Genomic DNA, 27,522 nt, shown 5'->3' on the forward strand with positions numbered 1-27,522 from the left:
GTACTGCTCTGAGTCTGACTGGGCCCGGCTCATTAGGGGATATTCTGGTGACGATGACGGATAACCTGTCTCTCTCTCGCTTTCTCTCTCACTCGCTCTCACTCTTCCTGCATCTCTCTCGCTGTCAATCTCTCTCCCTCTCACACCACCTCTCTTTCTATGTCTCTCTATGTCACTCTCACTCTCTTACACCCTCTCTCTCTCTATTTCCTCCTTTCATATTAATGCATAGTAGCAGCGCTTGCCATTCTAATATTTCACATGCAGGCTGTAATCTGTTTGTAAATGCCTTGCCAACTGGCCAGCAGAAGAAGAAGAGGAAGACAAAAAAGGGATCATTTGAAAAAATGGTCGGAGGAACATCAAGAGGCCTTCTGCAGCTAATTCACAACCCCCCCCTCGTCCGTCCGTCCGTCCAACAGGAGAGAAAAAAACACAGGCTGCTTGTCTGTCGATGACAGGGAAACTTAATAAAGATTTTTTGGGGAGGGGGAATTAAGAATCTTCAAGGATAGCGGGCCAGCCCGCTAGGTGCTTTTGAAGTAGCTGTAATTTATAACACACGCCATACATCAAGTGCATAAGATAGCATTATGAGCATTGAAATGACAAGGGTATTTGCAGCATTAGTTCCCTCTTCCTGCGAGGGACGTGATTAAATGATTAATGAAAGGCCCCTTTGCAGTGCGCATTCTGAAACAGCAATTAGGTACGGGCTGGAGGAACCCACCGGTCCATTCTCTCCCCCTCTTTTTAATGCTATCTCATTCCTGATTTAGAATGGAACATTTCTGAGCATTAGACCTGAAATGGTTACAAAGCGTTAAACAGGAATGAAATTGGAATGGTTTTAAATGTGCCCGGCCGTAATTGAAAGGTGCTGGGCTATTGTGATTACAAATGTCCCGTTCCGTGCTTTGATTGGCATACTAAGGGAGGCTGGTGACTACGTTTGTATTGTTTAGCATTTTGCTGATAAACAATAAATAGGAAAAGACTAGATAAAAGTATACATTGCCGTACCTGGTGGGGGGGAGAGGAGAGGATAAAAAAGAAGATGACACTATACATATACATCCTATTACATATGGTGTGTGTGTGTGTGTGTGTGTGTGTGTGTGTGTGTGTGTGTGTGTGTGTGTGTGTGTGTGTGTGTGTGTGTGTGTCAGAGAAAGAGATTTAAGCTGCCACTATTGCACTGGAGGCAGTGCTGTAAATGATCATTGAAGGGTCTGCAAGCTAACCTATAATTACAGGAAAGAAAGTGGCAGCTCAGGCATTTCATAACCATGTCTTCTCACCAATGATAATTCAGATAGAGGCTCATTACCCAACATCACAACACTTTAAAAAACCTTTTTCGCCTTTGTGGCGTGGTGCAGGGAATAAAGGTCTATTTTAATGGCGAGGTTCTTTTGTGACCTGCAGTCAATCAAGACAAACCGTCATCAACTGTTATGGCTGTTTGCGGTTTTTTTTTATTCTAATGAAGGAGATACATTTAATAAGTCTGACACTGAGTAAATGTACACTTTGGAAAGGGAGCTTTAAAATCTTACTCGCGTTAAATTGCTTTTATTGTTTTCTATAAATGAAGGGAGACAAACCCATTGTGCCAGAGCAGCATCTGATATCCTCTATGACTAGTGTTCTGGCTAGTCACTGACTCTCATCCCCACACCACAGAGGGTGTATTGTCATGGAAGATATGCTACTGGAGTCATATTGGAGATGTTGTCATTGTTTTATATCAGAACAACATGCACCAGTATTATATATCATTTCAGAATGATGACGATGATGATGATAACAACAACAACGTGATAATAATCATTTATGATAATACGTTATTTAATTAACGATCACATTTTGCATTTTAATCATTTATATTACAATGCCTGATTTTGTGAATTTGTATAGCATCATTAACGATTTCTCTCCCTCCCTCCCACTCTCTTTCTCCCTCTCTCTCACACACTCTCTCTCCCACTCTCTCTTTCTCTCTCACTCTCTCTCCCACTCTCGCTCTCTCTCCCACTCTCTCTCTCCCTCTCTCTCACACTCTCTCTCTCCCACTCTCTCTTTCTCTCTCTCACTCTCCCCCTCCCACTCTCGCTCTCTCTCCCACTCTCTCTTTTCTCTCTCCCACTCTCTCCCACTCTCGCTCTCTCTCTCCCACTCTCTCCCTCCCCCTCTACCTCTCTCTCACTCTCCCCCTCTCTCTCTCTCTCTCTCCCTGCCTCTCCCTCTCTCTCTCCCTGCCTCTCTCCCTGTCTCTCTCTCTCTGTCGCCAGGCACCTTAACACTGAGCACGCTCTAGACGACAGGAGCACGGCCCAGTGTCGAGTCCAGATGCAGGTGGTACAGCAGCTAGAGATACAGGCACGGCTCCTTTAGCATTATTACATTGTTGTCGATTTCTAATTCTGTTCTGCATGCCTGTTTGTGTGGCCGACTAGGCCAATGTGCAGCAGAAGCTTGTATACCGAGACCTAAACAAAGGAATCCTTGGGCCCGCACCAAACCCATTGTGACTGTTTGAATTGAATTAAGGATGTGCTTATTTTCTCTCCTTTCCAATTAATAATGGAGTGCATCTGTCCCCTGTCCCTGCATGTTAATTAAATGCACTTTGCACCTGAAGAAATATTCTGAAGACAGGAACTATTTTTAGTAGGTGGAGCGTGACCTTATTAGCGTGTCACGCTGCCGAGATAATGAGTCTGGTGATTGAATGACGTTATTACTCAGCATCCACGGCATTCCCACGATACACTGGATTTACACCACGGCTGTCTATTTTCTGTACTGGATTTACACTGTGGTACTGACAGTCGGGCCTGGTTTAGGCCGGAGTAGCATGGACAGACAGACATGCTCTTAGAGTTACAAGTTTCTCTCTCTCTCTCTCTCTCTCTCTCTCTCTCTCTCTCTCTCTCTCTCTCCCTCTCTCTCTCTGTCTCTCTCTCTGTCTCTCTATCTCTCTCTCTCTGTCTCTCTCCCTCTGTCTCTCTCTCTCTCCCCCCCCTCTCTCTCTCTCTCTCTCTCTCTCTCTCTCTGTCTCTCTCTCTGTTGTTGGGGTTTTGGAGGGTCTTTCTGGTGTTTACGGTGTGACCAATTACCAGTTGCTGTTTTATGTCCTTCCTTTCCTCCTTCTTTCCTTCACTCCGGCCCTGAGAGCCGTCACTGGTAATGAGGCCCAGTTCAGTCTAGTCCAGTGTTGCTGGATGCTGCTGCTGCTGGGTTGGTGTTGTGTCTAGTGCAGAAGGAGTGGAGTTCAGTCTGTTCACACTGCCTGGTCCCTGTCACTCCCAGTGAGTTGATTGATGATAGCAGATCGCAGGGCCACTAACTGGACCTCCAAGGGAACCGGGGGGAGCGTGGAGGCGGGTCTGGCTGGCACTCTGTTTGGAGGACCCTTTCACCTCTCGGCAGCTGTTGGCTGGGGTTCATCTCTCTAACAGTGTCCACAGGACTTTGAGGAGGCACTCAGGACCTTCTCATGTATAGCCTGAGTAGCTTGTTGCTGTCAAAGCACCCGTGACCTAAATTCTGCTATTGACAAAAAGATGAAGTGCTATTTGTTTTCCCCGACCTCTTCGCACTAACTCCCCCTTGCCGACACCACTTGCAGCAGAAATGTTTTGTCTCTCTCTTCTCCTCTTCCTCTCCGTCACTGGTTTGGTTTAAGTCTGTGTCTTCAAGGCAGACTTAGCTAGGAGCCCCAGACTGGGCATATGCAGGATTCATTACAAGAGAGACAAGCTCGATAACAAGATGTATTACTGTTGCAGTCTGGGGAAAATCGCTCATTTCTAAACCAGTTTTTTTCTCCTCTCCCTCTCTCCGCTGACAGCTTTCTAAAGAACGTGAGCATCTTCAGGCGATGATGGCCCACTTGCACATGCGGCCCTCGGAGCCCAAGCCATCTCCAAAACCTGTGAGTGCATATTGCTCTATATACAGTAAACAGGGTTTGGCTGAATGAGCCCCAGCAGATGAAATGAAACAGTTTAACCAGTCAGCAGTTAAAATGGACGGAGGGATAGGGGGATGATAGTGGGATGGAAAGGCAATACCAGGTTACACCTCTCCCATCAGATACATCTCAGTCTATGACAGAGAGGACAATAGAGCCAGGAGTGTATTAAATCACAGGCTTGAGTCCTTTGCCAAAACGCTGGGCCATTTCATTGTGATAGATATAATGGTTAAAACAACCTGTTTGCGGCGCAATAGCTGCTTAGCGCCACAGTCCAAAGCAGCACTTAGAGTAGAGTGAGAGAAATGAAAATACGTTTCATTTGGACAACAAACACCTCAAATGATAGCTGTACTGGTAAAGATGATGAGCAATGAAATAGCCCAGTAATAAGATAGGCCTAAAATGGATACAGAATCCTACAAATATGGGCTAAAATTGGCAATAAAATCTATTTGACACTATTTCACTTTAGTATATATTTGCATTGAATATGGATACACTCACGATACAAATGTATTTAAATGATAAACAAAAAAATATATATTACATGTGCAAAAACAATGCATCATTTTTGTTTCGTATTATTTGCCTCAATTTTAAAGCAGTTTTTAAAAAAAAAATGAGAGAGCAGAAACAGTGTTAGTATGTTGCTGCTGCTTAGTAAGTGCCTCATTTCAATGGAATAATGCTCCATTGAATACAGTAGAATCACAAGATAGAATAATTATCCTGCAAACCCGTCAGGAATCATCTGCTTTCCTCCCATTTATTATTCAATCACTTTTTCTTTTTATTTTATCTCCAAAACTCCAGCAGCTTGGTTACATCTAGTCTAATAAAGAATGTTCAGGACTGTAATCCAAGACTGCATATGAATGAATCATGTTAATGAAGTATTGCATGACATAAACCGCACATGAAATAACTGCTAATTGCATTTGATGATGCGTAATTTGTACAGAGATCCTTCAAATGAGCAAACTCTCTCCAGCTTCAGTTTTAAGCCTCCCCCTTTTTGCAGAACTCGAGCGGAGCGTAGTTATACTGTAGATTTTGGCATATGAAAATGACTACATGTGGATAACACGTGTTATATGGGGGGGTGCATCCACCGCAATAGGAGATGGGTAATAGATATCATAACATGGGTTTACAGCCCGAACATGGCTGGGGTTGAAACAGCCCACATATTTGATAAATATTAATAGTGTGAATGTATTGCCGGCTGCTGAAATGAGTCTTGTTGGTTCATCACTGCAACCCTTAACAGCTATCAGTAGCCCAACACAAGGTGTTCCTCGCGCTGGGCGCACTGTCTATTATATGACCCCATTTACTCTCTGAATGGCACTTCATTAAATGTTACCTTTTGGCCATGCCATGGATGGATGAAAAGTTACCAAGGCTGCAAGGCCCAGAATAATGAGTTTTTTTTTCTCTCTCTCTCTCCCAGACCCAACCTTGAATATATATATTCAGATGAGCAGAGAGGTGGCAAAGTGCTCATCCCTGCCTCTCATTCGCTCTCCCACTCAGTTAGGGCTTTAATAAATTCCATTTTGCAAATACTAGGATTGTATGCCTGCAAACATGTTACGCTTGTTGCCGTACCTGGTGGGGGGGGGAGGAGGGGGAAAAAAAGAAGACGGAATCTTAACACTATAATATACATGCTATTACACACACACACACACACGCGCACTGATAGGATTTATTACGGAGTGCATTTTTGCTGTGTTTGACAGCGTGTCCAAACCCTTTGTGGGTCTCTGTGTTGAACATGTAACACGTAATGACTGTTCACAGTGTGTGTGTGTGTGTGTGTGTGTGTGTGTGTGTGTGTGTGTGTGTGTGTGTGTGTGTGTGTGTTTCTTGTTTTGAATGAATTGGGGATTAAGTAGGATCAGACTTCAAAGACTTGGTTGATTTGGTGCCTTGACCTGACCTGAGCTGTTGTGAATTATATAGAGATTTCTGTATTATACACATCAAATACACTGTTTTGGAAGCTGTCGTAGGGGGGAAAAATGACAATATACATTTTCCTTTTCAATTATCATGCTAGTTTACTGTCTGTGCTGTGTTCTACAGTGACAGTTGCTGTAGTCTAGTCTACTTTCCTCGCCAATGTAGTAAAGCCTTTCTGTCTCAGACAATGATGGAAATGACTTGTCCATCGTCATTATTATTCCATAATCAAATGACATAATTAGCACGTGAAGATAATAATGAATTAGCATTTTGTATTTTACACCTTTAAAAAAAGAAATCAGCTGACGTTCATGTTTTTGAAACGTACACTGGTCAGTCTTTCCACTGTGCAGTAGAGTAAACTTGTACTAAGGCCACGGCTAACCTATGCAGTAACTCTGCAGCCCTATGGAAAGTTATTCTCTCCTCTGACTAGTTTGAGTTCATGTAATAAATATATGCCATTTATATGCCTTGCAGCCATGCGTGCATATATTAATATATATATATATTTTTACGGGTGGTTTCCGGGAATCAAACCCACTATCTTGGCGTTGCACTCGCCATACTACACCAACTGAGCTACAGAAGTACGGCTGTCAGTACAGGCCTTACAGTATTAACTAGCTGCCAGTCATCTCAGCGCAGACAGATACCTTCCAGTATTAGCTCATTAGCTTTAAGTGGTGCTATAATGATCAGCTGAAAGCCATAGATGCACCAGAGTCTCTCCGACCTGACATCTCACTGTATTTATCAACACATGCTGTCGCAAATTATTATTGAGGCCTCTCACGCTCTCTTTTACAACCCTGCTCCCCTTTCAAAGTGACCTCCAGTCACGTTCACGACGTTCACCAGCATTCCACTCGTCCCATTCGCAATTAAGACAATTTGGTGTAGAATATGTAATGATGTCATTTCCATTCCAGCTAAATTAGCACAGAGACCCAAAGGTCAGGGTGGAAATTTCCACTCGGGTAGGTTGGAACCCCTACAATCACATCACATGTGCCAACTTAAAATAAAAATGAAAAAAAGAGGGCGAATGTGGATTAGTCAACGGGTTTCAGTTAGCGTTAGCGGACTCTGCACGGGTTTCAGTTAGCGGAAGCAGACTCTGCACGGGTTTCAGTTAGCGTTAGCGGACTCTGCACGGGTTTCGCTTAGCGTTAGCGGACTCTGCACGGGTTTCAGTTAGCGTTAGCGGACTCTGCACGGGTTTCAGTTAGCGTTAGCAGACTCTGCACGGGTTTCAGTTAGCGTTAGCGGACTCTGCACGGGTTTCAGTTAGCGGACTCTGCACGGGTTTCAGTTAGCGTTAGCAGACTCTGCACGGGTTTCAGTTAGCGTTAGCGGACTCTGCACGGGTTTCAGTTAGCGGACTCTGCACGGGTTTCAGTTAGCGGACTCTGCACGGGTTTCAGTTAGCGTAAGCGGACTCTGCACGGGTTTCAGTTAGCGTTAGCGGACTCTGCACGGGTTTCAGTTAGCGTTAGCGGACTCTGCACGGGTTTCAAAGAGGAAAGTAGCCGTATCGCTTTTGTTTTGTATCCAGGAATGGTCAGGGTTGCATGTGCTGTGGCCTGGCCATCTGTAGCCAGCTGTAGCCATCTGTAGCCAGGTGGTGGTGGTGGCTGTCTCTGGCTCTCTCCCTACCACAGTTTAGTACACACGACACGGAGAGTTGTCTCTATGTGGGCTAGAGATGGTGGTTGGGATAACACGGATGGCTGATCATTAGATCATCTTTAACAGCGTGCTCTAATTAGAATTCTTATGATACAATTTTATCCTTTAATTAGTGGAGATTGGTTGCTTCCTCTAACACAGCTTATTAGTGGAACCACAGCTGTAGAGAGAATCCACTCTCATTTGTCAGAGAGCCCCTTCTAATGTAAAACCGTCTTTCTTTCTCCCTCCCGCTCTCCTGCCTCTACTTCCTTATTCTCGCCCTCAATCCTAATTCTCTCTGTCTTTCTCTCCCCCGCTCTCTTTCCCATGTTCTCTCTTCCTCTCCCTCTTTCACTCTACCCTGTCTCGCCCCCCCTCCTTCCTTTCCTCACTCCCTCGGTCACCTCACTCCTGTCCTCCTTAATCAGCTGAACTTGGTATCGAGCGTCACCATGTCGAAGAACCTGCCGTCGGTGTCCCCCCGAACGTACCTCAGACCCCCACCACGCCCAGCGCCCCCGTGACGCCCATGTCCCAGGTGCCCCAGGTGCCCTCCCTGCTCAGCGCTGCCAACGTCCCCAGCATGGGTGCCATGCGCAGACGTCACTCCGACAAATACTCCATGCAACTGTCTTCAGGTAAGACCCTCTACACTAAGCCCAGTCACCTACTGTTATGATCATTAATGAAGTTGGGTTCATTGAATTGAGTTGAATACTGTGTTGGACTCCTGTCAACGCATTGTCACTAATAGTTGTTGTTTTACAGCCGCACAGTGTTTATTCCAATATGGAATGTTAGATTTAAATAGGGAAGAAGGCCTCTGTATAATCAATCTATATGTCAATAGACCATAACGTTTTCTGAGTGTCAAAACGACGTGAATGTCAATTAAGTTTGAACGTTAAGATGTTCTATGTATTAAGCTCTTTGCATTTTAGAAGTCCCGTCTTTGATGTTTATATTTACTCTGTGGTATTTAGCATAAAATATGCATAATTATTCAAGTTCATACAAAATATCTACATTGATCTAATTTGATACGGATGTATTAGTGTTTAAGATTTCTCATGAGAGAGATTCATGGAAAATCTATTTTGGAAAATGCTGATTTGATGTGTGCTGCCCTCTCCTCCCTCTTCTCTTTCTCTCTCCCTCTTTTAATTTGATGAAACCCTAAACCAATTCCAATACCATGAGGAATAAAATTTACCAATTATTTCAGGTGGTGACACAGTATTTATTTTTCCAGAGATCGCCCCAAACTATGAGTTTTATAAGAATGCCGATGTCAGACCGCCATTTACTTATGCAACCCTCATAAGGCAGGTGAGTGGGAGAATATATTTTTATTTTGAACTTTGCCTGATTAGATGTAAATTAATTGCTGCTTGAATCGCAGGCAGCTCTGAGAGTGTGTGTCATGCCGCCTAGTTAGTAAACCATTATTTGATGTCGTCTCATTTCAGGGTATCATGGAGTCCGGCGACATGCAGTTAACGCTTAATGAAATCTACAGCTGGTTCACCCGCACGTTCGCTTACTTCAGACGCAACGCAGCTACTTGGAAGGTACCTACCCTAAACCTACTCTTACAGCCTTAGAGTACACTACTTCCTCATCTAGAGGCACCTCTTTGTGCCATGCCTGCAGTAAGAAAAGCTTGGATGAACATTTATTTACTTGACACCAACAGATTAGTATCCCACTCCCCTCTCTTTAACCTGACCTCTTGAATAGAGTGAATTTTTCCTAACCTCTTTCTCTCAGATGGCAAGTGAAAGAATAATTCTGCCTCTGATATCGTTTTCTAATTTGGCGCAATTAATAGGCGAGGCTGTGGATGAGGAGTGGGGCCTGGCACGCTAATTACAATACAGCCACTCAATCATCCACACCTTTTGTTACCATGCGCTGTATTACATCTCCTCCTGCCCCCCCCCCCTCTCTCTCTATCTCTCTCTCTACTCTTTCTCTATCTTTCTCTCTCTCTCTCTCTCTCTCTCTCTACTCTTTCTCTATCTTTCTCTCTCTCTCTCTCTCTCTCTCTACTCTTTCTCTATCTTTCTCTCTCTCTCTCTCTCTCCTCTTTCTCTATCTTTCTCGCTCTCTCGCTCTCTCTCTCGCTCTCTCTCTCTCTCTCTTCCTCTCTCTCTCCATCCCTCCTCCCACACCCACCCAGCCTCTCTTGCATATCATTGGTTAATTAGTCTGAAAGATGGTTGTTTGCCTAGGGAGGCTGGGGCTGTGGCAGGGGGTTTTGTGTTTCGTGTCTGGCCCGTGTGCTCCTATACACACACCATAGCTCATAGTGGCGGGCTGGCGGCCGCGTGTCCGACTGAGGGGTTATGGTCGTTTCAGCCGAAACTAAATGAGACCCAAATTGAGAATTAGCCTGTCAAGGAGAGAATGCACTTTATTTACCAGGACAAAAGGACAAATTTGTATCTCTGTCCTAAATAACTTTCCTTGCCTGCCTCTCCTGCAGTTAAAATTGTCTTCTTGATGCTTCTGTTTTGGGGGAAGTGTGTGTGTATTGCTGATAAGTATATTCCCTCCCTCTAACCCAACACTACATGTATCAGGGTTTTATTCTCAACCACCTTCAGCATAATTAGTTCGCCAGTAAGAGCCAGTGGCCATTGTGGATACGCAGGACAAGGAGAGGGTGGGGGGGATCAGAATATATCCACCTCTCATCAGCATGCAAAGCATATCAGAGCACTAGGTTTAGCAAAGTGAATTAATGTGGATTTGGGATGCAAATGATGTCGGCGTGTGATTACTGATCCACAAGGGTGTGCTGCACACTGTGTGTGTCTTTTTGACTTGTTTAGTCAATTGTTTTATCACTGACTGGTCATTAACCAGCACACACCTTGCACACTCGCTCTCTCTCTGACACACATGCACACACACACACATTACACACTCTCTCTCTCTGACACACACACACACATTACACACTCTCACTCTCTCTCTGACACACACACACACATTACACACTCTCTCTCTCTGACACACACACACATTACACACTCTCTCTCGCTCTCTCTCTCTCTTTCTCTTACACACACACACATTACATAATCTCTCTCGCTCTCTCTCTCTCTCTCTCTCTGACACACACACACATTACACACTCTCTCTCGCTCTCTCTCTGACACACACACACACACACATTACACACTCTCTCTCTCTCTCTTACACACACACACACACACATTACACACTCTTTCTCTCTCTCTCTCTCCTTCTTTCTCTCTCTCTGACACACACACACATTACACACTCTCTCTCTCTCTCCCTCTCTCTTTCTCTCTCTCTCTCTCTGACACACACACACATTACACTCTCTCTCTCTCTCTCTGACACACACACACATTACACACTCTCTCTCTCTCTCTCTCTCTGACACACATTACACTTTTTTGGAAGGCCCAGTCGTGATATAGAGAAGTGTGCAAAATGGCCATTAGAAATATCTCAGTCCCTCTCTCTTTCACAATAACCTAGGTGATACATTTACATTTTGAGCTCCCACATTTCCTTTGTAAGGCGTTGGAGGGATGATCTGTGATGGGCGTGTCATATGATTAACTGAGCAAAAAAAATAAAAGGTGATTTAATATCTGAGCTTGGTCTCATGAGCTCTGAGACTGGAGGATCCTGCCTCCTCTCTGCTCAGCTCCTCGCTCCCCAGCAGCTTATTAGTTCTAACTGTATAGCATGCATAATAAAACTGCTCATTATCTCATTAATATTAAACTGATCATATTCAGAGCCATGGGCATTAAGATCAATCAAATCCTGGGATTTTCAGGTCAGATGCGAAGATCTGCTTATGTTTTTTTCTTTTTTTTCTTTTAGAGAATCTCGTTTCTTAAAGGGAACAAACTGTATACCTCGTTGGGGAAAGAATGCATGTGAAAGCTGGCGATATTAAAGCAAAGGTTATTATTTGTAGGCTTTTTTGATGCATGTTTGAATTTGGATTTATCTGGAAGGTCGGGGAAGAATATTGTATTTCTTTTGTTGATTTTCTCTTTTGTATGTATTTAGTGTTTGCATGTACGGATATCTCAGGTCATTTTGATAGCAACGTTTTTGCTTTCAGGGTTTGTGACAATGTTACAACAAAAAGGTGTCAGGATGTGATCATTCATTTGACGTCCTTGTCAGCCTACCACAACACCACCTCACACACACACACACACACACACACACATGAGTCAAACCCTCTCATACCAACCCTCCTCCTCCTCTTATCCCCCACACCTCATATTGTCACCGGGGTTAGCGGTTAGCCACCGGGATGGGAAGTGCCTCAAATCTCTGCTACTGCCGTCTTCTAAAGATACTCTGCCATGAAGACTAGAGCAGAGGGTTGAGGGTTGCTGCTGCTGCTACTGACATCACCATCATCACCACAGCATTACCACTTCTGTCACCAAAAGCCATTCGCTATGCTGATTACCTCCTCTCAGCCTACTTACTCTGATTGATATGTACTGTGTGTGACTTGTAAGTGCATTCGCACTCGCTCACTTTTACTAATTAAATCAATGGTGCGTGAACGTTAAGAATTTCAACAAAAAAAAATCAATTTCGCGTCGTTTTGTTTTTTTGCTCCCTTTCTTAGGTGGATAATGAAAATAAAAAATTAAAATGACTCTTTCCGTGACCTTTCTCTGTGTTTTTTTTTTCATCTGTAGAACGCCGTTCGCCACAACCTCAGTCTGCACAAGTGCTTTGTGCGCGTGGAGAACGTGAAGGGGGCCGTGTGGACGGTGGATGAGATGGAGTACCAGAAACGCAGGTCTCAGAAGATAACAGGGTACGTTAGAGCAGAGCTGTCACTCTAACTCCCCACCTAGTCCTAGGGCCTGTACCGTATTACCACTAATAATCAGTCATTTTTAAATAGCTCTGTAATACAGGTCTCAGACGATAACAGGGTACGTTAGAGCAGAGCTGTCACTCTAACTCCCCACCTAGTCCTAGGGCCTGTACCGTATTACCACTAATAATCAGTCATTTTTAAATAGCTCTGTAATACAGGTCTCAGACGATAACAGGGTACGTTAGAGCAGAGCTGTCACTCTAACTCCCCACCTAGTCCTAGGGCCTGTACCGTATTACCACTAATAATCAGTCATTTTTAAATAGCCCTGTAATACAGGTCTCAGACGATAACAGGGTACGTTAGAGCAGAGCTGTCACTCTAACTCCCCACCTAGTCCTAGGGCCTGTACCGTATTACCACTAATAATCAGTCATTTTTAAATAGCACTGTAATACAGTATATGGTGTATGTTCAAAGGCTGCCGATCATTCTAATGTGATTTAATGTCACAGCTATGAGGAGAAATACGTATTTTAAATGTTACACCACTTGAATGTTTCACTGTTTAATATACAATGATATTAGAATTAGATAAAAAAAAAAAAACGATATGTTGCAATATGCCATTTTGTAAGAACGTTTATTTCAAAATGTTTTGTGTATTTGTGTTTCCTGGTGTAGAAGCCCGACGCTTGTGAAGAACCTTCCCTCCAGCCTGGGCTACGGAGCTGCTTTAAACGCCAGCTTACAGGTAAACACCCAGCATTAAGCTGCGGTTGCTCTGTCAGATCGTGTACGCTAGACAAAATGTGACTGATTCCCCTCCATTGTATCGTGGGTACTATAGCCTACAGCTGTCTATGTGTGTGGTTTCTGTGTGGCTAAATGGAAGTAGTTCTTAAGACCTCAGCCTCCTGCATTGTATGTTCATTAGTCAGCAAGGGAGAGGAGGAACGAAAGTGGCTAAAGTTGAGTGGAGGGTCTCTCTTTCCTCCCTCTCTCGCTCTCCTCCCTCTCCTCTCTCTCCCGCCCTCCATCTCTCTCCATCTCTCTGGTTGATATCAGTGAGAATGGAGGCCACCCTGTGGCTAAAGCAGAAGCAGCTCTTTCTCTCTCTCAGCTTGACTACAGGCTCAGATTGATAGCATTTGCATTCATATTTATCCAAGCTGTCATAAATGATTTGGCTTCTATGCTGTTGGCCAGCCAGCAAAGTGCTCATGGCAAAAACTTTACATTTTAATCGCAAATATAACTTTAATGCGCAGGAGGCAAAAGTGTCAGGAGTTTGGTCTGTTTAATAGTCATCGAAAGATGGGGATATCAGCGACATTAAAAATCGTTCATTGTGTGGAGTTATATTGAGTCGAATAAACCATAATAGCTTGTCAAAAGTCTTTACTGGTATTATCTGTATATTAAAAGCTATATATCTTGAACGTTGATTGCTGACATGCAAAACATTTTGGGACAATATCAACAATGGACTATTGAAACAAATACCAAAAGACAGTTTTTGGATGGAATTTTCTTTTAAGTGTGAGGTTTATCTTCATGGTGGCCTGTAATATGAATACCCAGTTGTCTCTAATCTCTCTCTCTCTCTCTCTCTCTCTCTCTCTCATTCTCTCTCTCATTCTCTCTCTCTGTCTCTCTCTCTCGCTCTCTTCCTTTCTCTCCCTTCGCTCTCTCCATCTCTCACTCCCTCCCCTCTCTCCATCAACATCCCCCCTTCTCTCTCCCACCCTTTTCCTCCCTCTTCTCTACCCCTCTCTCCCCCTCTCCCTTCCTCCCTCCATCCCAGGCGGCACTGGCTGAGACCTCCCTGCCTCTGCTGGGGAACCCTGGTCTGATGAACAGCAGTTCGTCTGGTTTGATGGGAGGCAGTCCTCATGGTTTAATGGGCGGGAGCCCCCCTGGTATGCTGGGCGGTAGCCCCCATGGATTGATGGGTGGTAGCCCACATGGATTCATGGGCGGGAGCCCCCATGGGTTGATGGGTGGCAGCCCCCCAGGAATGATGGGTAGCAGCCCCCCCAGCCTGCTCCAGTCCGACTTGAACGGATCGCTGGATCACCTGGACACCAACGGCCACAGCAGCCCTGGAGGATACTCCCCACAGGCACACATGTACGTAGCACTCAGTGGCTTCTCGTTGGTGGGGATGCACTCACACACACACACACCTACCTCAGTGTGTTCACTGTAACACAGAGAGAGAGTTGGTGACAGACCTCCCCCTCTGTTCCATGTACCAGATGATACGGTAGCAACAGTGGATCCCCACTCTCCCCATAGCTGTCTTTTGTTAGCATCGTAGCTTGTTAAAAGTCTTTCCTAGATTATAACATAGTGGGAGGTTTTTGGGGGCCAAAAAATTATTGATTTTAGTACTAAATCACCAGCATATTTTGGCGGTTCAAAGACATCTTAATTTCAATGGCACATTATGCCACACCTGAGGAGAGGTTTACATACATGGCTTTCAGTTATAACCTATAAAAATATGATAATTACACATTTGGTTTCAATTACTCCAATGTCTGTATTGTAGGGGTTTAGAAGTCATATTTTATTCAAGACCGTCCATATTAATATTTAGCAGCTAACTGTGTCATTAATTACTTTAAAATCGTTGCCTTCTCTATCTTTTTTTAATGGAGCCCAGAGAGAGGGCCGTTAAAAATGGATGTCGTGTGGATTTCAGGAATGTGTATGTTACAAATGTGCTCTCCCTCTAACCAGTGATGTCACACGTGTCATTGTAGTCCATGTTTACCCCGCCAAAGATAGGAAATGGAGCAACAGGGGCACTGTATGTGTAGCCAATACTTCCTCCATCCCCCACACACTTCCTTACCTCCCCCCCCCCCCATTTGAAATCAATGATACAAGCCCAGCCACAGTAGCTAACTTGCTAGCCATCTCTAGAGTAGCACTGGGAATTAAGCCAGTTCAGTATTTAAGAAGGGGACTGGCTGTTCTGAGAGGAACTGGCCTAACCCACACATTAATTTGTTTGGATGTGTTTATTCCTTTCGGAAATGGACCAGAGTAAGGGGGACAGGATCCCTGTGTATCCACTCACTCAGGTTGTTGAACTTTTAATAACGGACAGAACAGGAGACTCTCTCTCTCAGACGACTTCGCCTCAGTGTGAGGGGTTGCTGTGGAGGCTGCCGCCACGACCGCTCTCCACCTTTACACGGCCGCAACATCCTCAAAATGGACGAAATGTGTTTTTATGAGTGGGCTCTCTCTGGCCTGCACTTGATAATGAAGGGAGAGTAACACTAACTAAAGAGTACCAGACGGTCCTCAGGAGAGAGCGGGGAAACTTCAATTGAATCGAACAATTAGACAACCCCCCACACACACACACACACACACACACTTCTGGAGGTTAATGCTATCAGCCAAACAGCGACTCAGATAGCTCCAGGCATGTTACCATTTATGTGTGTGTGTGCCCTCCAGGGTATGCTTTAGAGGAAAATACTAAAGAAGACAGGAACTAGATGTACATTAGGGTGCTGCTAAAGTAAAAACAGTTTCACTTTGAATAAAAGAGATTTGTTTTTTATGTTACGTTATTAACTAAGGCCATTAAGTTGTTGTATGTACTTTATAACACTCCACACTCCTTGATAACCACAAATAACCCATGTTCAGATGCTATCATGTGTGTCACTCTGCCCTCTGATCGTGCCCCCGCCCCTCGTTAACTTACGACACATAGCTAATGATGTTATTTGCGTCCCTGCCGTGCCTCATGCAGAGCGGGATTACCAGGGATCATAATCTGCCAGTGATGGTGATGAGTCTCTGTCCAAGATGCACTTATGAACCACAGACACACACAACACACACACACACACACACACACACATGAACGTCACGCGCACACACATAGCTTGTATTTATCAGACACAGAGCCTAGGCATTTAGTCCAGACTTCATAAAGCCAGCTAGCCATTAACGACTGAATGACTCACCCAATGGCTCTCTAATACAGTGTAAAGCCACAACGAGGACTAATGATTTTTCTCCTTTCTTTTATTCATTCTCCAACCACACAAGCATGCTAGTGGTTTATAATGGATGCAAGTGAAAGCTGTGAGCTATGCCTGTGACGATGAGGGGCAGGGGCTGTGCTGTGGGTGTCTAATGGCTGTGCTACTGACCACCGTCTGGTCCTGCCTCGTGCGTCTCCAATTGGGATTAATATCACCAATGTAGCATGTTTGTTGCAACATGATAAACACAACATGATTTATTAGAAAGCTGGAGGGAGATCACCAAGGAGTTGAATGTACTTCAGAAAGTATTCACACCCCCCTCTGACTTTTTCCACATTTTGTTGTGTTACCAGGTGGGATTCAAATGAATTTCATTGTCAGTTTGTTTGTCAACGATCTACACAGAATACTCTGTAATGTCAAAGTGGAAGACATTTTCCCCTGTCGTTTCTTTTTATCCTAAAAAACTCCCTCGTTTTTGCCGATGACAAGCATATCCATAACATGATGCAGCCGCCACCGTGCTTGTACATGAAGAGTGGTTCTCAGTGATGTGTTGTGTTGGATTTTCCTCAAACAGAATTTTTTGTATTCAGGACATAAAGTTGATTTCTTTGCCACATTTTTTTCAGTTTTACTTTAGTGTCTTATTGCAAACAGGATGCATGTTTAGGAATATTGTTATTCTGTACAGGCTTCCTTCTTTTCACTCTGTCATTTAGGTTAGTATTGTGGAGTGACTACAATGTTGTTGATCCATCCTCAGTTTTCTCATGTCACGGGCATTAAACTATGTAACTGTTTTACGGTCACCATTGGCGAAATCCCTGAGTGGTTTCCTTCCTCCGACAACTAAGTTAGGAAGGACGCCTGTATCTTTGTAGTGACTGGGTTCATTGTTACACCATCCAACATGTGATTTATAACTTCACCATGCTCAAAGGGATATTCAATGACTGTTTTTTCTTTGCCCATCTATCAATAGGTGTCCTTCTTTGCGAGGCATTGGAAAACCTCCCTGGTCTTTGTGGTTGAATCTGTGTTTGAAATTCACTACTCGACTGAGGGACCTTACAGATAATTGTATGTGTGTGGCACAAAGATGAACTAGTCATTCAAAAATCTTGTTAAACACTATTATTGCACACAGTGTAAGTCCATGCAACTTACTGTGTGACTTGTTAAACACATTTTTACTTCTTGACTGAAGACATTTCAGCTTTTCATGTTTATTTAATTTGTAAAAATTTGTAAAAACATTATTTCACGTTGAAATGATGGTGTGTTGTGTGTAGGCCAGTGACACAGAATCTCAATTGAATACATTTTTTTATTTTTCTCCCCAATTCCGTGGTATCCAATTGTTAGTAATTATCTCATCGCTACAACTCCCGTACGGGCTCGAGAGAGACGACGGTCGAAGGCCATGCTGCACTGCCAAGCCAAGCCGCACTGCTTCTTAACACAGCACGCATCCAACCCGGAAGCCAGCCGCACCAATGTGTTGAAGGAAACACCGTGCACCTGGCAACCAGGAGTTGCTGGTGCGCGATGAGACAAGGATATGCCTACCGGCCAAACCCTCCCTAACCTGGACGACGCTAGGCCAATTGTGCGTCGCACCACGGGCCTCCCGGTCGTGGCCGACTGCGACAGAGCCTGGGTGCAAACCCAGAGTCTCTGGTGGCACAGCTAGCACTGCGATGCAGTGCCCTAGACCACTGCGCCACACGGGAGGCCCCAATTTAATACATTTTAAATTCAGGCTGTAACACAAGAAAATGTGGGAAAGTCAAGGGGTGTGAATACTTTCTGATGGCACTGTATATGTTTTTTTGTAAAAACATTCATTGGGAGAGATATCAAATACTTAATATCAAAATATCAAAACATATGTCTGTTGATTAGAGTGGCAGCTCTGACTATGAATATTGTGCATTGTTTTTATTTACGACAACAAATTCAATTCAATAAATGTGTTACCAGATAACTAGAATGAGTGTATGTAAATGAATCCCAGATAATCGTTTCATCCCTCTCTTCTGGAGGGGAGAGTTCTGTTTATTCTGGTTTCTCCTCTTGAGTGTGTGGGTTGAGAAGGGAACAGAAATATTCATCACGCCGCCTAGCATCCTAAAAAGGCAAAGCTTCTCCTTCTAGCTACCACATCTGAATATTAATTTATTTTGCTATAAATATTAAAGTAATCTGTACCTTTTAAAATTATTTTCAAATTCCTCCTGCCATTGATGAAGGGAACCCAGGAGATGGCTGCCAGACATGTTCTAATACAGAGAGTACTTGATAAGGATTTTTCTTGCTCTCTCTCTCTCGCTCTCGCTCTCTCTCTCTCTCTCTCTCTCTCTCTCTCTCTCTCTCTCTCCCTCTTAGTCCACAGGGATTCCCTGATGCATCCGACGTGTCAAAAATAATTAGGTTTTGTCAGATTTATCATCACAACCACAAACCCTTTCCCTGAGTAGGGCCCCGGATCATGTTAAGCCTTGTTTGTGTGTGACAGCATTATTGTTCTTGTTAGTAGCTACGCACATCCTCCCACACTCTGTTGTTCCGGAGGGGGGGGGGGGGATGTCCCCACTCAGACCGGTGATTCAGTGTTTTCACACTGCGTTTATTGACAGTGGCTAAAGATATTCATTCATTTAGAGTTCAAAACCTGCATCATGTATGTCCGACTGAACTGCCGAGGTGAAGCTGGTTAATGGCGGAGACTAGCTGCAGGTTTTTCCCTCTGGAGGAGCGACACGCACGCCCCTCTGCATAGTAACGACGCATTGCGCTTTCTATTAACGAGTTAAAGTAAACTTGACTCCCCTTGCTCCGGGGGACTAGAGGGGATGAGAAATTCTCCATTATTTAGTATGCAGTGTGTTTTTTAAAGTTTTTTTTTAGATATATTAAGTCAACCAGGTGCAATCGGTGAACTCTTGATGGCCAACCATGTCTGGGTATAAGGCCGTTGTCACATTTTGGTCATAAAAATGTTGATGCAATTGCTTAAGACTAAAAGTGATGTTTCATGTTGAACTATCGTTTCACAAATACTATGGTTGTTGTTACATGCTGTTTAGCAACGTAATTCAGGCTGATGTCCGTTATTGTCATCAAATTCTATTAAAGGTTTTCTCTGAAACCTTCTCTGGTTTTCTCTGTTTATTAATATGGAATGTCTAGTATGCATTCTGTAGAAGAGGGAGGCTATTTGAGTGATTTCTTAGTTGTTTTTTTCTGGTTCCATCCCCTGTTAATTGTGCTGAGGGGCTTCTCCCTCACAATCTTTCTAATTACCTTTAACAAATAGCAGCGTGATAAAATATGTGACCCAGGGTGAAGGGTTGATTCCCTAGAGCCTTATACGCGAACAACTCAGATATTCATAAGAGGATCTCTCGGACTTCACCACCACTGTAGACCCCCGTCTGCACCTCACTGACCAACCACCAGACAGACAGAGAGAGACACAGGTTTAGTTCAAAGCTGTGTGCTCTAACACCTTGGTAGTGCATGGGTGAAATCAGGGCTTGTGGCACTCATTTGAATTTGAACCAGCCTAACTTCTCACTTCAATCGTAGTTTTTGTGTTTAATTGTATGGGAGTTCACACATTCACCACTGTACGACAGTAGCTTCTACCTGGGTGGACTATGGGACTAAGGCACACTGGTGGACGTGTAACAATTTCCTACTCTATCGTATGTCTTTATGTATTAAATAATTAACAACATATTTCATCCATTCCTTTCCAGGTCAGCGATCCACGTCAAGGAGGAGCCGTTGAACATGGACGACAATGACTGTCCGATGTCGCTGGTGACGACAGCCAACCACAGCCCAGAGCTGGACGACGACCGGGAGCTGGAGGAGGGCAACCTATCAGATGACCTGGAGTGACTACTGGAGTCCCTCCCACTACTACAGGCCCCTCCCTCCACCTCCGTCACACTGTCCTCCTACCTGTTTCCTCACAGGCTGCCCTCCTAGAACCTGCTAATACCAGAACCACTCCTCACCCAGAACCAAACAGATCAGACCACAGCTGACTCTCCTCCTTCCCGACCCGCGGACTGGAGTATTTATTGAGCATGCGTCCAGAAGACGAGGCCCAAAGGAACTCTTTGTTGCAGCCCTTTGGGATCCCTGACTGAACATGACAGGCATGAGATGTCTGGTTTTTAAAACGACTTTCAGACCTGTTTCATGAAGATGGCTTGGCCACTACATACACACCGACAAACACAGAGGCTCATGGACGGAAAACGACAAAAACACGAGTCTAGAAACCCGTTCTGTAGAAAGCTAACGCCCTCTTATATACTGCCAAAAAAAGATGTTGAATTTTGTGAATATCAAAAACCCTCACAGTAGTTGTTGATGTTAGAAACAATTGCTGGTTCAATTCAAACGTTGTTGCTCTGTCCATCATTTGCACAGGAGTAGTATCAGAAATTAGTGTCACTGCCTGTATGTTGCTAAAAAAAACACAAAAAAATGTATTTTTCCTTTTCTCTTTGCGTTCTACTTTTTGTATTTTGATTTCTGGCACCACCAACTGTAAATGCCATTTCCTATTTCCCAACAGTAACAGAAGCACGGTATCAAGACTGTTGCAGCTGTCAAAAAAGTAAGCTTCCAGTCTGTATCTGTTTGTAATGAAAAGTAATTAACGTGACATTAAGTTTGAAAAACGTACCTGTTTGTGTAAGCACCAACCAATACGGGGAAAAAATGCATTTCTGCATATTCTTCTGCTGTTCTCTTTTACCTCCTTGTTCTAAAGCTTTGTCTACCTGCAAACAGTCACAGGCAACAGCTAGAAACCAAAGCCAACACTATCAATGGCCAATAGCTTAGACAGAAGCCACCAGACTCTTTGGTCAGCCTTCTGTGACTTTAACTAGTACAAAGAGACGCTTTCCACAAACTACCTTCTAAGTAACCTCTGGGATCGTTTCATTTAGCCCTGTACAAAGATGATTCAAGAACAAAAAATAAAAGATTTTGATGTGTAATTTGATAACTCGTAGTGTCCACTTGGGTTTTAGGGCGAGAGAGCAGTATCTACCGGGACCAGAGAGAGGAGAGGAGATGTGATATGTAACTACAAGCTATGTGATAGGGACTGGTAGAAAAGCAGCTGTACTGCAAACGTGGATCATGACCAAAACAAACATTTGTGTGTTCAATGGAAGTGCAGAAATATTGTGTTGTTGCGAAGATTGTTTTTGGGGATTTCTTTGTTTTTTGGTTTAGATTTTCCATCACCCATCAGGTCATAGTTTTTTCGAATCGAGTGAATATGTCATGTTCAGTGGGACTGTCAAATATGTCATGTCTTATTTCCGTGCGGTTTGTTTTGAGCCGTGTTTAAAACCGAAACTGAAAACATAGTAACCAAACATTTAAAATATCTAGTAAAGCCAAATAAGTCATAGTTTCAAAGTTGATATGAAATGGTGTGGCTTGGTTATCACGTAAAAGCAAATAATACAGGCATTGTCGAAGAGGGATATCAAAGGTGAAAGGAAACATTTTCTAGGTGATATTTGCTTTATTCAATGGTTTAAATACTTCATTACTTAATTCATAGCTTCTTAACTACATAGATACAGTCAGTGGTAGCGTAGGAGAAGCTATCTTTAACTGCACTGAATTCTGTATAGGGTAGGCAACTTGTATATCACATTTGAGATTCTAGTGGCAGGAACAGAACTTAGTGATTGTCTAAAAAATATATATTTCATTTCTCTCAACTAAATGACATCTAGAAAAGTGGATGCTGTTGCTTTAATGGTCATTTCTGTTTTCAGTCAAACCAAAGTTACACAAAATTCTGCCTCTGGTTATGGGATACTTATGTTATACTCTAGAAATGACACACACAAACGCTTTCAAAGGCTCACACGCACACACACACACACGCGCACGCACACACAGTCCTGTGTTTTCGGTCTGCCAGCTTTCCTGGTCCTTGTCTTGGTAGCTTTCAGATGCAGAAAAACAGATACTCTCAAATAACTGACTGAGTTGTGTTGTATTTGAACTGTCAGTGTGTGTCTGCTTTGTCCGTGTGTCTGGAAACACACTCTGCATATGTTGTTTTCAAGTGTTGTGCCAAGCCCAAAAAAAGTTGGCTGCTAGAGCTTAGCGCACTACTACATAGATAACCAAACACACGTTACACACACACACACACTCATGCCAGTTCCACTTCAAGAGGGTGCTGGGCCCAGGAACAAAGCTTCTCCCTTATGTACTTTGACGGAGTCAGCAAGAAAATGACTTGAAGACGACGTTCATAATAATCTTATCACACCAAATATAAGGACACGGCGTCTTTCAAAAAAAAAAAGGATTTTCCCACTTAACCCCAAAAAACGAAGGCTTTCTAGAAGAAGAAAAAAGGTTCTACCTCTGCACAACCAATTCAGAACAATTAAATGGCAGATTGCACGTCGAGTTATTAGAGAGCCACAAGAGCTGTTACACTTTACTCAATGGACACGGCTCGACGGACAGTTTACATTCCCGACGTCAGACACGGAAGAAGATTAGTAATTGTCATAGGTTGTCCTCAAACATTTGTAGAATGATCATGTAAAAAATACCTTTAAAAGGAATATTGTGTTTTTCAAAATGCATGTCTAAAATCATTTGGTTGGACTGGAAAACAATCATTAATAAATACAAACAATGTAATAAATACAGATGATCAGGATGTTGACCTAATGCATCAGAATGCACCTCGGCTATGCTGTTTGGGAAGGAAGAAACTGCCGGCCACAGAATGCATATTACCTGTAGATTTTGCATGGGTTTTGTAAAAATAAAAATGTCTAAAATAGTTGCTTGCACATAATTACCAGAAAGATCTCCAGAACTGCAATCTGCTCCTCCACTAGATTTTAGGATTTGTCTGGATTTTCTGGGATGATTTTGTCTGTATTTTGATAACTGTGCATACTAATGTAAAAATGTTGGTGGGACCCATAACATTGACCAGACTTTTTTTCTAAGCGGGGAAAAAAGAGGAATCAGTGTTTCTTTTCTGAATTTAATGTTTTTTTTTTATTGTTTTTTTTACCTCTCTCTCTCATTGCTCGCTAAGAATAGCAAACCTGCTTTTTTTCCGCATCAGCTTTGCGTAGCTGTAAGGCTTAACCTAATGTGTGTATTTATTGCTTGTACCTCTGTGCATACTTTATGAAGCATTATGTCAGGCAGTTGAGTCCTGTATACTTTCTACTACTATCATTCTCTAATAATTGGGAATGTGATCCCCCCCCCCTCTATGTATACAGTAAATTGGGACTGTAGCAAACTCATGTTTATGTAATTGGTGATTACATTTTATGTTTTTGTTTGATTCCTTTATGATCGAGCTCATTTTTGATACTTTCATTTCCGTGTACTGTGTCCAAAGCGTTAAAGATTCTCTGACATTAGAAGGTCAAGGTTGAGAATTGTAACAGCCGTTATTATTTTCTGTATTCATGGCTTTTCACTGCTGACTAAAATAAAGGACCAAAACTAGGATTTGAAAAGCAACTGTCTGCTTCCAACTTCAGGGAGTTCTTACTTTTTTTTTGTACACATATATATATTTTATTCGACAAAGTCACAACCATGAGAAATCTAGCTGGCACTACGCGTTTAATGTTTCAGGACTGTGCTACTTCTGAGAATGATCAACAAAAAAAACATTTTTTTTTGGAATGTGTATGTTACAAGGCTTTGTTCCAGTTTCTAGCATCCAGAGTCTTGTTTAGAGGAGGGGGACATGTGGATCCATTGGCAGTGCCCTCTGGAGCCAACCCCCTGGACCAGTAACGGCTCAGGGGCCACGTGTTCAAGCCACCCTTTGATCAAGTACAACTATGGCCCAGTACACTACTAGGCCTGTAATTACTGGAGAGTTTATCATAAGCCTTGACCAGGGGGTAGTTTATCCAGGAAATAGCATACTGTAAGGATCAACAGAGACTCAGAAGAGGCACACAGGTACACACTGTAGAGAGGTGTGGGCATCAAGAAAGGGCATAAGAACCTGCTTTTTATAAATAGCTGTTTATGGTTATATTTCAATGTTACTGTTCCTTCTTCATTTTTCAAACCAATTCTCGATGGAAATGTGTTGACTGATGCTATAGAATAAGGAACAGTGTGGATGACAAACAGTGGATAGCTCAACTCATCTCAGCTAGGTTACACCTTGTCGGTCACGGAGAGCTTTTACTGACACGCTCATTGAGATTCACACTGAATCCACCATGACCGATAGGTCCCCATTAGCTCCTCTGTATTCTAAGGGCTCATTCACGTTCCAAAGAGTGGCCAGGGACATTCTATCCGGGATGCTTTGAATCATGTCCGCTGGTCATTTAATGACAATGCCAACCCAAATGTTATTTTCTCTATGTGATGTCCCATGAGAAGTCAATGGGAGTTACAACACACACACACGCGCGTGCACAGTCTCCCCAGTGACAGCCTGAGCCGCAGCCATGCCTGCTGTTGTCTCCCTCAACGGCGTTCCAGAGCATTACCTCGCGAGGCACACTCGTCTCTCGTGCTATTTATGCACACGGAAGTGTCTGTGAATTCAAGTGAGGAGTTGCAACAAGGACGGGGCCTGTGTACCACGCAGCATCAGAGAGAGCTCCCGCATTCAAGTGTAAGGCAACGTCGCAGACCCCTCTTTCAAAGGCCCATGAAATAATCATGTGTTGTGGTTAGAGAGGTATCCGTGAGTCACACTGGCTGCTTTTCATAAAGTGGAGTTGTTTACAGTGCGATGAAGAAAAGAAAGGGGTGGTGGTGCAAACCTTTTCCCACGTGAACACTGGGAAGAGAAGCCCCTTCTTATATCCAGAGGAAAAGGAGAGAATTCTCTGTGAAATAGGTCAGAGTTCATTTCTAAACGCCTTTAGAAGGAGCAGCACCTTTATAGTCACACACTGGAAGCGGATCTATTATAGACCTACAGTACATCTACAGTACATTTATGGGACTGTAGAAAATGCACACAAAAGCTGATGTAGCCTACATGGAGATTGTTTCATTCTCAGTGCTTTTATTTGCTAATATTGATATTCTTTTAAAAAATGGATTTGCACAGTTCATATTGTTATTGAATTAAAAAGTTACTTGATCCTTTTAGGGCTTGTAGGATACTGACTTTTAAGTGATACAGTGTACCATTTGAGATTTAGAATTAGGCCCAGCAAATTAACTCCATCCAGCTATATCTAATTTCATTTCCAACACTGACCAATTAGGTCAATTTAGGCCGTCTCCTCCTGGGACGCCGTTGTAAATATCTCCAGTCACACGTTTATTGATTGAGCGTCCGTCTGAGGACTCGTCTCCCTCTCCTCCTCTCCTCCTCCTGGTCTGACAGTGTGTGTCAGGTCTCCAGAATACCCTGGCCCCCAGGCTGCAAAATTGCCTGCTAAATAGTCAGAGGCAATGGCGACGCTAATTGAGATCATCATTATTATAATTGCGGGCCCTGGAAAGTGTGTCTTAAATAATTTGCATTGCTCTCGAGTTGATATTGGACTCGGTGCAAAAATAATTGCATAGCTTCGAGGCACGTTTTGGGTTCGGCACTCGTTTTTTTCTAGCGGTGCCAGTTTTATGCCATGACTCCATGTTCCGTAACGGACGCGGTTACGCCACTCACATGTTTGTCCTATCAGCAGCACAGAGCCAGACGGAGCTCTGCACTGTTTCAGTTATATTAGGCTGACAAAGCTTTTATTAATGAAGTCTATACTATTGATACAATGTCTTGCCATGACGCAGTGTTATGTGATAATAACAAATCATTGTATCAGTTTAGTTTAGATGAGAAACCCTTTAAAAATAACTGTTTTTATCCCTATATTTGTTTCGCTGTTTAAACAAAATAAGACACTGAAATTAACGGTTTTCGATTTGACATGCATCCTATTTGCTCGTAATGTTAAACAGCGTTGCCTCTATGGGGCCAAAAATGATGTGGCCCTTAACATAGACATTCACAAATCATGACATCAGTGGGTCCTGGGCTAAAGGTACATGTTACTTCCTGTGGATATAATGGGCTGTGAATGAAGTAATGCATGCTGGAAAAAATGCATATTTCTCCCACTGAAACAAGGGATTAACCAAACAAAGTGGTGAGAAACTGCTGATATTCATGAATTCTTGCCTGTGGCATATCCAGCACCTACCACGCACGCACGCACGCACGCACGCACACGCACACACACACACACACACACACACACACACACACACACACACACACACACACACACACACACACACACACACACACACACACACACACACACACACACACACACACACACACACACACACACACACACACACACACACACACACACACACACACACACACACTCAAAGCACAAATAGTGAGGCTCCATAATGACAGTAATGAATATGATATGGTAACATGGTTCAGTAATTGTTTTACAGCTGGTTCTTCAGACAACAACAACACATTGAGACAGTGGGTAAATCTCAGACTGTAAAATGAGAACACATCAAACATGGATGAATGAATGAGAATCAGATCAACTAAATCCGCTTATCAACAACATCCAGTCCCTTCCCACATAAGTATTTTACTGAACATTATTACTTATAATATATCAACATTTGAGCTTGATCATGTGAAAGTGGCTGGAGTGATATGGCTCAAGGACCTCCACTATCAATTTCAATCCATTCGGTGGGAATCAGATCAAGACCTAATTGCCAATTCATATGAATTTATTAAAGAACAATTTCAATTACATACCACCATACCACATACCACGAGTTCTGATGCACCAAATTAAATTAGGACACTCGATTGTATCTCCGTATTTAAAACCCAGCATATTTAAGAGTCTGGCATTTTTCTGCTGGAACTTCTGAGGAGGAACTTTCAGTTCGGTCTTGGATGAAGAGGGAGATGAAAAAAAAACCTGAGGAGAGGAGTAAAAGAAGACAAA

General features: G+C 43.3%; 1 protein-coding gene across 1 annotated transcript in view; it reads left to right on the forward strand.

The window, feature by feature from the left end:
* Positions 1-24,047, forward strand: part of LOC115106099 (forkhead box protein P2-like) — a 116,062-nt gene extending 92,015 nt beyond the window's left edge. The window contains 10 exon segments of the mRNA XM_065008151.1: positions 2,295-2,382; positions 3,857-3,940; positions 8,059-8,104; positions 8,107-8,268; positions 8,883-8,959; positions 9,100-9,201; positions 12,346-12,467; positions 13,158-13,227; positions 14,281-14,606; positions 20,263-24,047. Coding sequence (XP_064864223.1) covers positions 2,295-2,382; positions 3,857-3,940; positions 8,059-8,104; positions 8,107-8,268; positions 8,883-8,959; positions 9,100-9,201; positions 12,346-12,467; positions 13,158-13,227; positions 14,281-14,606; positions 20,263-20,407 — 1,222 coding nt within the window. The 3' untranslated portion in view covers positions 20,408-24,047.
* The last annotated feature ends 3,475 nt before the right edge of the window (positions 24,048-27,522 follow it).

The sequence above is a fragment of the Oncorhynchus nerka genome, linkage group LG23 (genome assembly GCF_034236695.1).
Source record: "Oncorhynchus nerka isolate Pitt River linkage group LG23, Oner_Uvic_2.0, whole genome shotgun sequence".
NCBI classification, from domain to species: Eukaryota; Metazoa; Chordata; class Actinopteri; order Salmoniformes; family Salmonidae; genus Oncorhynchus; species Oncorhynchus nerka.